Raw genomic sequence first — 16,304 nt, 5'->3', positions numbered from 1 at the left:
TTCCTGACAAGAACGCTACTAAAAATTTAGAGGCCAAAAACAGAGCACGGAAATTGAAGTCAAGTTTTATAAAAAAATATTCTTGCTGCATAATGGATGACGAAACGTATGTTCTGGCAGATTTTTCGCAACTTCCAGGTCAAAAATTTTATGTTGCTGATGCTCGAGGGAATGTTGAAGAAAAGTTTAGGACCCAAAAGCAGACAAAATTTCCCAGAAAGTTCTTGGTATGGCAAGCAATATGCAGTTGCGGCAAAAGAAGCCACTCATTTGTTACAACGGGCTCTATAAATACCGAAATTTACATCAAGGAATGTTTACAAAAAAGGCTGCTTCCATTCATAAGACTTCATAATGTGTCCACTTATTTTTGGCCTGACTTGGCATCCTGTCACTATGGCAAACAAGCCCTTGAGTGGTACAAGAACAATAATGTGGTATTTGTACCAAGAGAGGCAAATCCTCCAAACTGCCCGGAGCTAAGGCCAGTGGAGAGATATTGGGCTCTTGTTAAAAGAGAATTGAAGAGTACAAAAAAGGTGTCCAAAAGTGTGGTAGATTTTAAACGGAGATGGACTACATGTTCGAGCAAAGTGACAGAAAGCACTATAAAAACGTTAATGGAAGGGTTTCCGAAAAAGGTTCAAAATTTCATCACTAGTGATTAAAACTATAAAAATAATTTTTTTTGTAAATTGTAATAATAATTTCAATCAAATAAAAAAAAAATTAAAGCTGTAAGTTTAGTGGTTTCTTTTTTATAAACATATATGTATGTTAAGAATTTTTCGATCTCACTCCTTATAAAGATTTTGAAATCAACTTTCCTTAGCCCTAAATAACGTACATTTATGATTCATACATCTACAGAGAGCCTCAAAAGTGAGTAACCACTACAAATTATTTGATTTTTTTTAAGATAATGAAAATCCTAAAATCTATCCATCGGTTAAAATTTAAAAGTTTCGGTTTGTTGGAGATTTGGCTCTGAATAAAACGATAACGATTTCTAGGATTTCTAAAATCAAAAAATTCACTGGTGTTTACTTAGATTTTAGGCTCTCTGTAGATATCTGGTTCGGTTGGTATTTCAATTCTGGAAATTCGGCCCACAAATGCCTGAGATATATGCAATAAACCAATAATACATCGATTTTTTACCAATTTTTTATCTATATCTGGTTTAATTAATTATTAATATAGACAATATGAATATGTAACGATAGGTATTTTAAAACCCTTTCCAACGATAGTAATTTAGACATACAGTGGGTCAAAATCGGGACAAATATTTTTTAATCCGAGTTTTTTCCCATAAAAAAAACACAATTTTTTTTGTCACAACAATTTTATTTCAATATTTATTTTAAAGTAACAGCTCTCTTTTAATTAACAAATGTTATTCTCTCTCGTACCACTGTTCGACGAGTAAATTATTCTAGTCGACATTTTGAAGATTGACAAATATCGAGATAAAAACAAAATAAAACACAATGTATACAAATAATAATAATAAATAATAAAAAAAAACGAGATCATTGTTTACAAAACTGTAAAGAGCGAGACAAACATGTGTGAGCAGGTTTGTGTGTGCGTAGGCAGGCAGCCAGGTACTTATTATGATTTCTGTTTTTATTTTAGTATCTACAATGTTAGTTTAATGGTTTTGTATCTTAATTACGAGTACATTTCGGGAGAACTTAATATTATTTACCTTAAAGAGAACCTCAGCGTAAACAATAAACACCTTGTTCTACAAACTAATACTACTACTTAGCTAATGTTCACTCATTTACACAATTTCGCTCATTTCTTTCTTTAGGTTTCTTTATTTTTCGCATAGAGGCTCGAACCTCGAGGAATATAATAATTGTTTTTGTTGTTTTTAATATTTATTTGTTTGTTTTTGTGTGTTTTTTTTTGTATTTCTTTTACTTTTCAATACAGTTTTTTTGCATATATTTTGCCTTGATGCGGAGAAAATAAATTTATTTGTGTTTTAGATTTTGCACAGTGAGCAAGTAGATAAAAGTTGAAGAAGAAAATAAAACTATTTAAATTAAATTATGAAAACTAAAAGAATTTATTGAAATAAGAAAAAAATACAATATATGATGAAATAATTTATCAAAAACAAAAATATATGAATCTATGAAAAATAATAAATAAATAAAAATTAAAACAAACTTATTAATTAAATTAAAACAAATATTGAATAAAATAAAAATATTTTTAAAAAATTTCAAAGAAATATTTAAAACAAAAAAATTAAAAACAATGTTACTTCTGGTAATTAGAAACTGAAAATCTTTAAAAAAGCTAACTAATACCCTTAACTTAATACAACACCTCTTATGTAAACTGAAATTTTGTAGCACTGTTTTTTTTAAAAAAAAAACTTCAAGCTAACAATTATTTTCAATTGATTTAAATTAAATTCAATTAACAACTTCAAACATTTACAAGCAATACAAAAAAAAGAAAGAAATAACTGAACTTTAACCCCTAAATTAACATGAACTTGAAATAGTTAAACAAAAATCATATACAAACTAATAAAACAATAAACATTACAAACAAAAGTAATTACAAATTACTACAATACTAACTAACCATGGCACCCAGGATTATCACTTATTTTTTGGTATGCACTAATATTTGTTATAAAAACTAATTTATTTTATTATAACTCTTAAACTAAAATTTCAAATTAAATTTAAATATGTCTTTATAATTAATATTTATGTATATTTATATTGTTTTACATACGTCATTGCAATTGAAATTTCAATTTAGTTAATATCGTTTAAATAGTGGTTGGTTGGCACGTACTACAAATAACATGGCTTTTGATAATTATTATTTAAAATAAATTGCTGATAATGTGCTAAAATAGGAATACAAAGGCTAAAACATTTAAACAATTTAAATGGGCTTAAATAAAAAGTGCGATTTCTTTATTTTTGGAATAACCCCCTGAATTTCAAATGTCAGCAGGGCAAAATCAGTTGGATTTGCATCAATTCTTTTAACTTAAATACAGTTAAAAATAATAAATCTAGATTTTGAGAGTATTTTTGAAATTCCCAGAATCGAGTTGTACGGTACACAGTGATATAAAATCAAATGATGGGAAATAAATTTTTGACTTCAAAACAGTTACTCCGATTTGAATGAAATTTGACAAGCGCAAAGAGGAAGTGTTGTCGAGTTAAAGTTTTGTATTTGGACCTCATGGGCCCAAAAGGGGCGCGGCGAGGGCTCCGCAAAGTAGAACACCTCGTGTATTTTAAATTTTTAAAATTATGCTATTTCTTCGATTGTGTTCCAATTTTCAATTACATAAATAGAATCTTCTCATTGAGCACTACAAAAAACCTTGTCGTAGCTATCAATTATCTCTTATAACTTAGGAGATATTCGCATTTGAAAATAAAATGTTCAACATTTTTACCCACCCTACTCCTGTTTTTTGATAACAGTGGCTTCAAATATTTTCACGATTTTTCTTTTATTGGACTTACAACTAATGTATATGTCAAATAAAAATATAATTCTTTAAAAATCAAGACTAACTCCAAAGTTATATGCATTTGAATTTAAATTTTAACATTTTTACCCACCCTACTCCTGTTTTTTTGATAATAGCGGTTTCAAATATTTCCCGATTTTCTCCATTTTTATTGGACTAAATAACAAATGTATATGTCAAATAAAAAAAGAATTGTTTAAAAATAAAGACGAACTACAAAGTTATATGCATTTGAATTTAAAATTCAATTCAAAATAAAATTTTCAACATTTTTACCCACCCACTCTAGTTTTTTGATAACAGTGGCTTCAAATATATCCCGATTTTCTCCATTTTTCTTTTATTAAACTAACAACAAATGTACATGTCAAATACAGAAATAATTCTTAAAAAATCAAGACTAACTCCAAAGTTATATGCATTTGAATTTAAAATTTTAAAATTTTTACCCACCCTACTCTAGTTTTTTGATAACAGCGGCTTCAATTATCTCCCGATTTTCTTCATTTTTCTTTTATTGGACTAACAACAAATGTATATGTCAAATAATTCTTTAAAAATCGTGAGTAACTCCAAAGTTATATGCATTTGAATTTAAAAATATAAAAAAGGCAATCTTTCGCTAGTTTTTTTTTGAAAAAAAGTACTTTTTTTCTTTTTAAATTATCTAAAAAATTTCTATGAAATAGTATAAGGAATTTATACTTTTTTAAATGCTAACTCTATATGAAATACTATAAATAAAACAAAAATTTAAAATTGTTAATACCAAGGGGACCACAACCATCCCAAAAACGCGTAATTTTTATAAAAAATTCAAGTTTAGGGCAAAAATTCTCAAATCGCATAGTCGATATCAAAATATAGTAACCCATTTTAGATGGCTTTATATGTTTTTAATTATTTTGTAGAGGGTTCTGTCAAACCCGCCCCTGGTATGGATATTATAGGCAAAAAACTAAAAAATCACATTTTTGGGATTTTTCAAAACTTTTTTGGGATTTGTGATTACAAATTTTAAAATTTGTTTTCAGTTTTCCATTTTTAATGGAAAAATCTTTGTAACTGTAAAATTTCATAAAAAAATATTCATAAATATAAATTTTATTTCAATTTGAAAAATTTGTATTTTCGCAAAAACTCAATTAAAAGCATTTTTTTTTGTCATATTTTACAAAAAAGTATTCCATGAATTTTTTAATTGTCAAAAGCTATATATATGTTTGAAAATTAGACAAAATGCTCTATCCATTGATATATAACATGTCTACCTTATGTTTTTGATGTAGCAAATTAATTAGTGAAAACTTAACAGAGATGTTATTTTCATTAATTTGCCACTTCAAAAACGGCTCGTCCTATAAACAAAACTAAGGGAGGGCCTAACTCAGAAAAAAGATCAAAAGAAATATTAAATTTTTTTTTATGAAAATCTCTCAGTTTTCAAATAATTTTTGAGTGTTTTTCATACACAAATCGTTTTGCAATTGTGTTTCTGAATCAGGCACTTAAGAATCGAACTCGATTCCGGGAATTTCAAAAATCTAGAGTTATTGCCTAAGACTGTATTTAGTTTAATAACTTGATGTAAAACCAGCTGATTTTGTCCTAAAAATAATTAAAATTTCTCACTTAAATAATTATTTAACATTTCCTTGACAAAACTCATAATCTTAACTTTCAACCACAAAAGCAGCAATAAATTTATAATAAAACTGTAGTATTTTTCCACCTGTTAAGCAAAAAATTTTCCAAACACGAACAAAAACCCTCCCAACTACTTCATATTTGTTTAATATTTTAAAAAGAGTGAAAAAAATAATTGAAGCATTAAGGGGTTAATTAAATATTTGGTTATTTAATCGTGATATTTTACTTCTGCAAAAACAATTCAAATTGTGACATTTTTTTTTTTAGCAAATAATAACAATTTTCATTTACTATTTCTTAATATGACGTCTTGTACAAATTAAAACAATAATATTAGCAGTCAGCACAACAGTACAAAGTTTATCAGAAACTAATAATTTATGTATGATTCAACTCAATTTGTATTAGAAACCAATTAATTATTATCAATCTATCATTTATATGGCTGCTTAATAGAAGGCAATTAAAAAAATTAAAAAAAAAATTATACAAATTGTTTCAAATTTTAAACAATTGCTTGAAAGTTTATATTTAAGTCAATATTTATATAGTCATGCTGACTAATTTAGATAAAATATTGTAGAAGACAATTTAATTTGCTTTATGGAAAATATAAAATAGTAGTCATTATAAACTGAATTAAATGATGAGATGGCATAAGTTAAATTGAGGGGAAGAAATCTAAAAACTTAATTAAAATTAAACCAAGCAAATAATTAACATAGCTATTAGATAACACAGTGTAACACAAAAAAGGTAAAAAGGCGATTTTAATCTTGAAGATGAAGTTTTTTTGATTTTGTATGTTCACAATTTTTGTTCCCTATGACAAGGCCTACAATCAGAGAAAATCAAAATTTCGAACTGTTTGCAAGTTATCAGCCTGAAAAAATTATCACTTTTTTGCAAAAAATTACACCGAGGCCCCAAATCTTTGGGGGCCCATAAAAAAAGTGCATGACTTTGGGAAAAACTGGGAGATACAGGTCTTTTTAGTGGTGTCCGTATATGGTTATATTTCCATGACTAATAAAATTACACACAGTGTAATCTACATATGTTTAATAAGGCTAAGAGTTAATAAAATTAGCTTTGAGACTTCATGTAATATCAAATAATTTGTTTCTTTATTTTTAGGAAGAAACATTTGATGTTTAATATTTAGGTTATATGCATTATATGAAAAAACGAACAAATTTGTCAAAGGGGGCAAGGTTTGTGGAAATTCTGAGGAGTAAATAAAGGCTTTTTATATAAGTATTTGATACTGTTGAAAAGATTATGACCTGAGGATTGATATTTTAGTAAAATTAAATAATTTTATAAAATTTTGGGAATTTTGGGAATGTGGTGATTTTTCACAAATAAAAATATAAAATTTGACTTAATGTAAAATTTTAACCGTTAAAGATATCATAACAAAATTTGGATCCAATATAGACTAAAATGTCCTTAAATCAATAGAATTAGAATTTTTGACATTTTTTATTTTCAAATAACGAAATTCCTAAAACGGGGAAAATGTGTTCCAAAAACTGAGTTTTTTCAGAAAAGTGCATACTGTGACGTTGTTTACCGTGTGATAGTAAAAACACTTAGCAAGTATTTAAGAAACATATGGGGTTATACAAATATGGAGCTTTTTCGTGGATCCATGCTTTGCCTTTTTAGAATTTTCTACTCAAATCGAAATTTTTTTTTTTTAAAAATTGGCCAAGTTTGGATAGGTCTTCGGGGTGATATGTCCGATTAATTGAGTCAAATTTCTCTTTACATGCTTTTGCATTAAGTTGTCTTTCCGGATCATATAAAAATTCTATATAGTCCCGAAGAAAATTTTTTTCTACAAAAAAAAAAATGTATGGGCTTATGGGAAAAAACGTAAAAAATACGGCCCTTTTTACAAGTTCCAACTTTGGATGCGTATAACTTTTTATAGGGAAGAGATAACTGTTAGCAAGTTGTTTTTATTTTATTTAGAATTTTATCTGCAATATAGCTGATATTTTAAAAATAAATTTCGACCCTCCGTAAGCCCGCCATATCTAAAAAACCATAGAAAGATCCAGCAAAATTAAAAAAAAATAAATCAATAAACCTGAATATCTCTTCAACTAATAGAGATATCCTACACTTGTAAGGGTATTTTTGTACACCTTCTCAAGGACTATTCGGATCATAAATGGATTTTTGGCGATTTTTTTTAAAAATTTGAGACCCGAGGTGACCAACTTTGGGGGGCTACGCACTGGCCCCCATTATCGCTAGGAAGATGAACAAACGTAAATCAACTCGAAAACACCTCAGCTCAAACCATGTGAAATTTCGTAACAATATATCCAATAATGCACAAGATACCGAATTATTTCCAAAAAAAAGTGCTATGGGATTTGAGAAATTTTATCCTAAAGTTGAATTTATCATAAAAAATAGGCGTTTTTTGGATGGACCTGGTCCCCTCGGTATCAACAATTTTCAAATTTATTTTCATTTAAAAAAAATAAGTGTTAAGTTAGCTTTTCAAAAAGTATAATTTTCTAATACACCTTCTTAGAAATTTTTTAGATAACTTTTTTTCCCCCAAAAAAACTAGTGAAGAATTGTCTTTTTTAAATTTTTAAATTCAAGTGCATATAACTTTAGAGTTACTCACGATTTTTAAGCAATTCTTTTTTTTGTTTGACACATACATTTGTTGTTAGTCCTGTAAAAGAGAAATGGGGAAAATCTGGAAATATTCGGAGCCGTTGTTATCAAAAAACTGGAGTAGTGTGGTTAAAAATGTTGAAAATTTTCAAATGCGAATATTTCCTAAGTTATAAGAGATAATTGATAGCATGATAGTTTTTAGTGCTCGAGGATATTCTATATATATATGTATTTTTTTTAAATCGGAACACAGACGAATAAATAGGATGGTTTTCAAAATTTTTCATACCCGAGCTGTCCTACTTTAGGGACCCCTGGCCGAACTCTTGGTTGGTCCATGCTGTAAAAATTCAAAACATAAACTCGACAATACTTCTTCTTTGCGCATGTCAAATTTCATTTAAATCGGACTAAGGGTTTAGAAGTTAGCGGCACTTTTTTTTCAAATTGAAGAAGTAAAGCAAAACTTCCCGCATATGACGCTTTGCTGTTACAAAATTCGACATTTTTGAAGCAAAAAAAAAACATTTGTTGTTTACAATATAAGTGAGAATAAATGACAGAAATGTAGCCTTGAAAATTACATATAAGTTATTAAAATTCTCGCATATTTAAGTCATACATCCAATATATGGCAATACATTCTCATGGATTATGTTTTTGGCAACAGAGGCATTTAGCTAAGTCATCTATGGTCGGAGGTGTGTCAGCCATAAATTTTTTTCTATTTGTCGAAATTGTTTGCAATGGAGTTTTCGAATTTAGTTGCGAGTGTTTTATTTTGTAAAGGGTTTGTTTAAAATTTTCCATTTGCTTATAATTTGAATTTTTTCTAAATAAAAATAATATGAATTAGATGATCAAGGAAACTATTATCTTTGTTTTAGTTTATTTGACATTTGTTTACAATTTTTCTTTTAAAATTATTAAAGTTTTATCAATAATTTCAATGACATTATTTCAAAATATTATTTCAATGTCAATAAAATTTAAACAAAAGTTGTCTAGACCTTTAGATTTAATTGTATGATTGGAAATTACCTCGGAAGATATCTTTAAAAAATAGCAATTGATAATTATGGGTAATAATAGAAATAATTACATCAGAGGTAGGCATTTATAACCACCGGGGGACTAATATGATCGACTGATACGATAAAGTTTCTAAAAATAATAAAATTAAAAACAGAAATCAAAATAAATAGCTGGCCAAATTACAACCGGTAAAGAAATCGGTGTTTCATATTAAATGTCTAGGAATAATGTAGACCAGTTGTTGGCACTCACAGCTAACAGGGGACGAAAATGATCAGCTACGAATTAAATTTTATCATTTTCTTTAATAAAGAAACTTTTGACTTGCAATTTCCTGATGTTAATTTTAATTGGCAACTATAGCCACATAATTTTCTTTCTATCTAGGTAAATTCCCATTAGGAAGTCCATTTATCATATCAGATTCCTCGAAATTAAACCAGGTAGAGTAGAGAGGTACTTCAGAAACTACTTATGTTTTTAACAAATATCATTGATAATTTCTTAGGATGTGATAAGTTTTATTGATATTGCCTGGCAGACTTCTTTATTAATAAAACAATATAATCTTCATGTGTTTTAATTATTTGGACATTGTTTTATTTTATTGTTTATTTAACAAACAAATCATATCAGTTTTTTTTTTTTACTGATAGATAGATAGCTAATAAATAAACAGGGCTGTGTTGACTAATAGAAAAATATTTTTATAAACTGATTAATGGTTTGTTATAAATAAATAAAATAAAAGTTAATTTAATTTAAAAAAACCATAAAATTTTCAACGTAATTTTATAAATATTAATATTGAGATTTATATAAATGGCATAAATTAAGAAATACTAAGCAATTAATATTAATCATACGCACCGTTATATAATTTGCTTATTAGTTGTTTTATAGGCTTACTTTATAATTTCTTTTCTTTTAATTGATCAGAATATAGTTTTGTAATCATTTTAAACCTATTTCATAACAAATAATAGTTAAATATTAACTAGCTTGGCAGTTTTTTTGAAATCTAGTCATATGCATGTCGTATCATGTCATGTTATTATTATTTCTTTTTAAAATATAAAGTTCGTTTCCAGTTTCAAGTGCTTTTCTAATCATTGAATTTATATGTATATTTGTTTAGCTAATAATAGATATATTTGTTTTAAAATCCACAACTGATACTAAACATGAACAAATATTTATTTTATATGTGTTTTATTAATTCAATTTTGAATACAGTTTTGTTGCCTGGTTCGTTAAAAAATAAAATTAAAACGGTAGTAATCATATTTAAGTAACTAATTATTTAAAATTGTCTATGGAAATTTTCTTTAGCTTATTACTGTTTTTAAACAAAGTTTAAAACGTGACATTAGGCAAAAGCAAATTTGTTAAGATTTAATATATTGTGTAGTAACTTGTTAATTAAGTCTAGAAATTAGCAAGTTAATAGAAAATTAAATAACTTTGTGTCAGAACAATTAAATGATTGAACAGAAGATTAAATAATTACATGGTTATTTAATGAGGTATGTTATGACGGTTAAATAATTGCAAATATTTCTATTATTTATTATAATGACGAATTTTTAAGTAGAGATTTCTGTAAGAACTTGAAATTTTATAATTCAAAAGGAATTCAGACATTCAATATAAATTTAGGTTGGTATGAGTCTAAGAGAAACTCAGCACTTTGAGCATCAATTAAGATTTGCGTTTTCCTTTGCCAACTATTTTGAAAACTCAAAGGTGTATTAAATCTGTAATGAAACCATCTCCATAAGCTTTAAATTTAAAATAAAAGAAGTTAAGCGAAACTTCCAGCATGTGACGCTTTGTTGGTAAAACCAAACTTTTCTGTTTACACTATAATAACGAAGTGAGAATAAATGACAGATAAATACTGCAACAATAATGATCTAATTCAGTGTTAGGCACATAAATGCAATCCTAATTTCTGCTGGTATGAGTCTGCTAGAAACTTTGAGAAATTTAAAACAAGTAAGAAAGTATGATCGGTCAAGACCGACCATATAATACCCTACACTAAGTAAAAAAACAAAAAAAATTTTCTTTTAAAATTTCAATAATTTATATTTTTGAGTGATTTTCGAAAGTGGGCCTTATATGGGGGCTATGCCCAATTATGGACCGATCACCATGAAATTACGTCGTGTGATTTATGACTATATTAAAGTTAACTATGTTGAATTTTGTGTGCATACCAACATTTTTAAGCGATTTATGCACGTTAAAGTGATTTTCGGAAGCGGGTCTATATGGGAGCTATGACTAATTATGGACCGATCGTAACAAAATTTGGTGACAAATTTTGTGTATATAAAACTTATTTGGAGCGAAATTTGTGTAGATACATAGATAAGTTAAACATTTATGACCGATAAAGTCCAATTTCGGGAGGACATTTGTATGGGGGTTAGGTGAAATAATGGACCGATTTCAGCCAGTTTCAATAGGCTTGGTCCTTGAGCCGCAAAAATAATATGTACCAAATTTCATCGAAATATCTTCAAAATTGCGACCTGTACTCTGCGCACAAAGTTTACATGGACAGCCAGTCAGCCAGCCGACCAGACGGACGGACGGATATCGTTTAATCGAGAAAGTGATTCTAAGTCGATCGGTATACTTTAAGGTGGGTGTTAGACCCTCCCCACTATGGTGGTGTAGGGTATAAAAAACTATTTGCAAATGCTTAAGTGGGACTGACTGGTTTCGTTCAATATATGAGCATTAATTAGAATGATGGCAAGAGAATCAAAAGGCAATGAGACTAAGTTTATCCTAGCTATGGTTTAAAGCAGTGGTCGACACTCATATAGCCCAGGGGACGACGAACTTGATCGGTTATTTACCTCTAAACAATACAAATGTTAACGAAGTTCATACAAATTACCAACGCTAAATCAACAAAATTCACAATCAACAGAGAATGAAAGGGAATTTTATGTTATTAATGACAATGACCCAGGCTGTCTTATTATTGGTTTAAATATACATCCATGTAATCATTTGAGTGCCCCGAGAGTGTCGATAGTGTGCTAGACTATTAAGCGGAGGGTTGCGGGTTCAATTCCCGCCAGAGACTCGGAATGTATCTTTATAGCCTTAAAACTAACCTCAGAAAACTGCCTAATGTTGGAAAACCAAATTGGGCCAACAGTTCTAAAACTTGCGAAAAATATTCTTCAATAACCATGATTAGAACAAAGAAAAAACAGGCATTTTATGTTTAAAAAGTTCATCAAAATAAGTATTTTTTGTTTAGAGTCAAATCTTTTTCCGCCGAAATATTTCTTCTGGGTTGGAAACAAGAAATACTCACTCGGGGCTAAAACCGAAGAATAGGACCCGATTGTGAGCGGAAAGCTTTCTCATAGGCTTTAAAAAAATTAAATTTTGAAATAAACAGAAATTTCATTACTTTCCCACTTGCTTTATAGCTAAGTTTCATGCCTTGAAATCTGTCCATATTTGTACAAGTTTGTGGTCGATCTTGGTGAAAGCTTGCTCATACCCAAGTGATCGTTCAAAATTTAAATCACTGATCCTTGTGAGATGTCTAAGGCCTGCACATTCTCTCGCACTTTCAATTTCCGTTCGGCCAGCCGCATATCGTGATTTTTTTTCAAATTGTTTCGAGTGTAGAAATCTCAACTGGGCGATCAGGACGTTTGGCATCTGGCGCAGTTTCCCTAGTATTTATCAAGCTTAGCATAACTTAGCAAAAAATAATGCTTAATGAGCACACGAAAATCACTTTTTTCCAATTTCTCCTTAAGTCACAAGGTAGTCTGCTATCAATGGCTGTCAAACACAAATTAAATAACGCAGCTTGTTGACAGAAAATTTGACAGGAGTCAATTGACAGATGGCTGTTGACAGTAGCAGTGTTGCTCTTTCAGTTAATAGCCGGGAAATTCAAAAAGTCGCAGTCTTATTGACCGATTTGGTAAATTTGGGCCAATAGTTTTAAATCTTCCAAAAAATATTTTGCAATAACTTTGATTAGAATAATGAAAAACCAGGCAAATTATGTTTAAATGCTTAAAAAACTTAACTCATTTTCTTTTCCTCAAAAAAATCATAAAATATTGTTACGAAATTGTACTTGATTTCAAATATAACGATTTTAACGGCTGATTGAAAAGTAGCCTAATGCTTTCAAATAACAGTGCTGTAATAGCAAACTGTAACATATCTGTGGACATTATTAACATTGAATAACATCAGTTGATCATTGATCGTAAGTTGGCAACGCTGTTTGCTGCGACCGTATATTCGAATTCGAATATTCAGTTAAAGAACATTGTAGAAAGTACACCACAGATGGCGTATGTATTAGAAACCTCTAGACAGTTAAAAAGAAATCTAGAGTGCAGATGCCAGTGTTATAAATAGTGGCAGAGGTTGCAGTCGTTAGGGAGTTTATCAGAGACGCCTTTCGAATAAACATCAACTGAGTGCTGTGTTTTTCAAGTGAATTCGTGTACACTATAAAGTGTGTGTCCGTATTTCTGCGAATTTATAAACGTGTATAAAAACATTGAGTGACTATTTAATTCTGTTGTTGTACATTTTAAATAAATAAAGAGTTGTTACAATTTTTAAACTACTAAACGGCTTTTATTTTCAATCAAAAGTTTCTGGTTTATTTAAAGGAAATAAACCAACGTTTTGAAAAGGTTTAAACGTAACAATATTTTGTAAATTATTGAGAAATCTTTGAGATTCCAAAAAGTCTCAAATAATTTTTTTCAGGATAATATTAGTCGTTCTGACAAGATTTGGCTAAGTGTTTCAAGGCTTGCAAATTCCCATCAAACTCAAAATGTTTTCTTAATTTAGTTTGTTCAAAAAAAAAAAAATAATAAAATTATTGGGAAAAATTCCAACACAAGTTAATTAATTACAAAAATATACATAGAAAATCGTATGATTTATATTTGTTTAAATTATTTTAACATACATACAACGTATGATTAATATTAATTGAAAAGTTTAATGAAGCGTATGATTTATATAAATTACTTTTCAATATAAAAATTATGTTTTATTTGAAAGCACTGGCAATTTTTTTTTTAAAATTTATTAAAACAACAATTTATTTTACTAAATTTTTTTAAAAGAACAAGATTTTTTTACAAAAAGTTTTCTCTTTTCTTTAAAATTTTACATCCACACTTCTATTTAATAAACAATTTGTTCAGCAACATTTTAGTAGAAATCTCACATTTAACGTCAGATATTCAATAAGCATTTAATTCAAAAAAACACCACTTAAACTTAAAATTATTATAAGTTATATGTTAATTTAATCCGTTATTTTTTTTTTGTCTCTTTTTAGTGCGGCATGCGCCATCCTAATACTGGACTAAGCGAAGACGACCTAAGTCGTCTTACCGGTTCTTCATCTTCGTCAGCATCTTGTCGTAATAATAATAATTGTAATACATTATCCTCTTCCTCCTCATCATCTTCGTCATCTTCCTCCTCCTCCTCGTCGTCCTCGTCATCACCTTCGTCGTCCGGTGCTAATACTCCCGATGATTGCAAAAAACAGCAACAACATATCAAAAAGAAGCATGAAACAAAATCTCCTTCAAAACATCATCATCATCATCAACACAACGCATCATCATTACCAGAACAATTGGAAAATAATAAAAATACACAAACACGTTTCAACTCCACATATCTGCCCGAAATCATAAATCCTTTGGAATGGCAAAAATCACGTAAACGCAAAGAACGTCTCGACAGCAGTTCGTCCACCACACAGGATCGTAAACTGCAGCGTTCGAACAGCGAGGAACTCTTGCCCCAAGACAACGATGGTCAATTGCAAAACAATAACAATGTGGCTTCCACGCCAGCCGATTTGGGTGTGAACACTTTGAAGTCCCTCAAGAATGTCGATAATATAAGACGGGTTTCATCGGAGGATTTCAAGCGTACACCCTATGAGGTCTATGAACAGGAATTTAAAGAAAGTGAAAATGTGAGCGCCACGAAGGCCTCAGATGAAAATGATGGCAGTTTGGCTAATCGCCAGGCCCAGCGCTGTCAGGCCTGGACAGTGGGTGTGCCCATTAAGGATATGACTAGAAGATCACGCTATGAAACAAGTCCGGCCCGATCACAGCGCCATTCGCCTATAAGAGTGTGTTTCAGTGGCAATGGCAATAATGGCAAGCATCGTGATAATAGCGACGATAGCGAGTGTGAGCATGAACGTCGTCGCAGCAGTGAACGTTTCTGCAAGTCGCGTGCTCCTCCCGGACGTAAAGCTTCCGGTATCACCAAGAAATCGACCAATTCTTCGAATGCCATCAGATACTTGCCCTCCAAGTTAAATGATGAAAATGTCTACAAATACGATTTGTCAGCTTTAAAGCATGAAAGGCGAGGATTTATAAGCAAGAAATCAGCAAATGCCAGTGAGAAAAATAATACCAACGACTTGAATGACAATAATTTGATTGACTTTAATAATGCGTCTACCAATAATACCTTGGCCAAACCAATATCACCAACCGCCTCCTCGACTGGCTCCACAGATGATGTCAACATCATTAACTCTCAACAGCAGCAGCCACAACAACAACAACAGCAACAGAAATCATCAGCCAACAGCAGCAAGAACAGCAGTCAAACTAGTTTACATAAACTTCCTCTAACCACCTCAGCTCAAGACGCACTGCCATGGGATCGTTCGGTGCCCGAAGATCAAACTCCCGTTTTAAGCAGACGCTACGCCACCGTACGTCCTCATTTAGTCGATTCCATTGATACGGCTGCAAAACTCTCCAAAGTCAAGCCATTTGCCCAGCCCTACCACAAGCAACATCAGACTGCTGCTCAAATCTTGGCCAGCGATTTGGATGATGACGATTGCATGGAATCTACATTCCGTGCTTTCACCTCTCTGGAGAATATGAAAACTCGAGAACTCATGCAACAGGTTATACCGAATGTTATGGCCTTCCAAACGCCCGAGGAACGCATGAAACAGATTAATAAACGTGTGACTGCTTTAAAGAAGAAACTTACACAGCTGGAGGACTCGTATGAGGTGCGTTGTGGTTATAAACCCTCGCAAGCCGATCGTTTGAATGACAAATACATGAAGCATATTTTATCAGAACTGAGTAAATTGCGCAAGGAGCGCCATGAATTAAAGGCAGATCCAATGGCCGCATTGGGCTTAAAAGTCAGCGGTGGCATGGATAGTGAGCAGAAATTATTGAAAATGAAAGGAACTCTGTTAGAAATTGAACAGGTGAGTTTGAGCTTTTAGTTTTTTTTACTATTATAGATTATAAAGGATCTTTCTTATCAGATTATATTTTTATACCCTTCAACTTCGTGAGAAGGTGTTTGTCATTCCGTTTGTAATTTCCACAATATAATTTTCCGA

The 16,304-nt window shown here is 30.2% G+C and overlaps 1 protein-coding gene across 13 annotated transcripts in view; it reads left to right on the top strand.

Annotated features, from left to right (window-relative positions):
- Window positions 1-16,304, top strand: part of LOC135962028 (protein FAM13A) — a 132,898-nt gene that overhangs the window by 104,130 nt on the left and 12,464 nt on the right. For 11 of the 13 annotated variants that reach the window (XM_065513747.1, XM_065513745.1, XM_065513746.1 and 8 more), the window contains one exon: window positions 14,232-16,166. In XM_065513747.1, coding sequence (XP_065369819.1) covers window positions 14,238-16,166 — 1,929 coding nt within the window. In that variant the 5' untranslated portion in view covers window positions 14,232-14,237. Of the gene's footprint in view, window positions 1-2,028; window positions 2,290-2,465; window positions 2,645-14,231; window positions 16,167-16,304 lie in introns of those variants that run through there. The other 2 variants (XM_065513741.1, XM_065513739.1) reach the window with 2 other exon arrangements.

Source organism: Calliphora vicina, chromosome 5 (genome assembly GCF_958450345.1).
Source record: "Calliphora vicina chromosome 5, idCalVici1.1, whole genome shotgun sequence".
Taxonomy (NCBI): domain Eukaryota; kingdom Metazoa; phylum Arthropoda; class Insecta; order Diptera; family Calliphoridae; genus Calliphora; species Calliphora vicina.
This window is presented reverse-complemented; position numbering and strand designations above follow the sequence as displayed.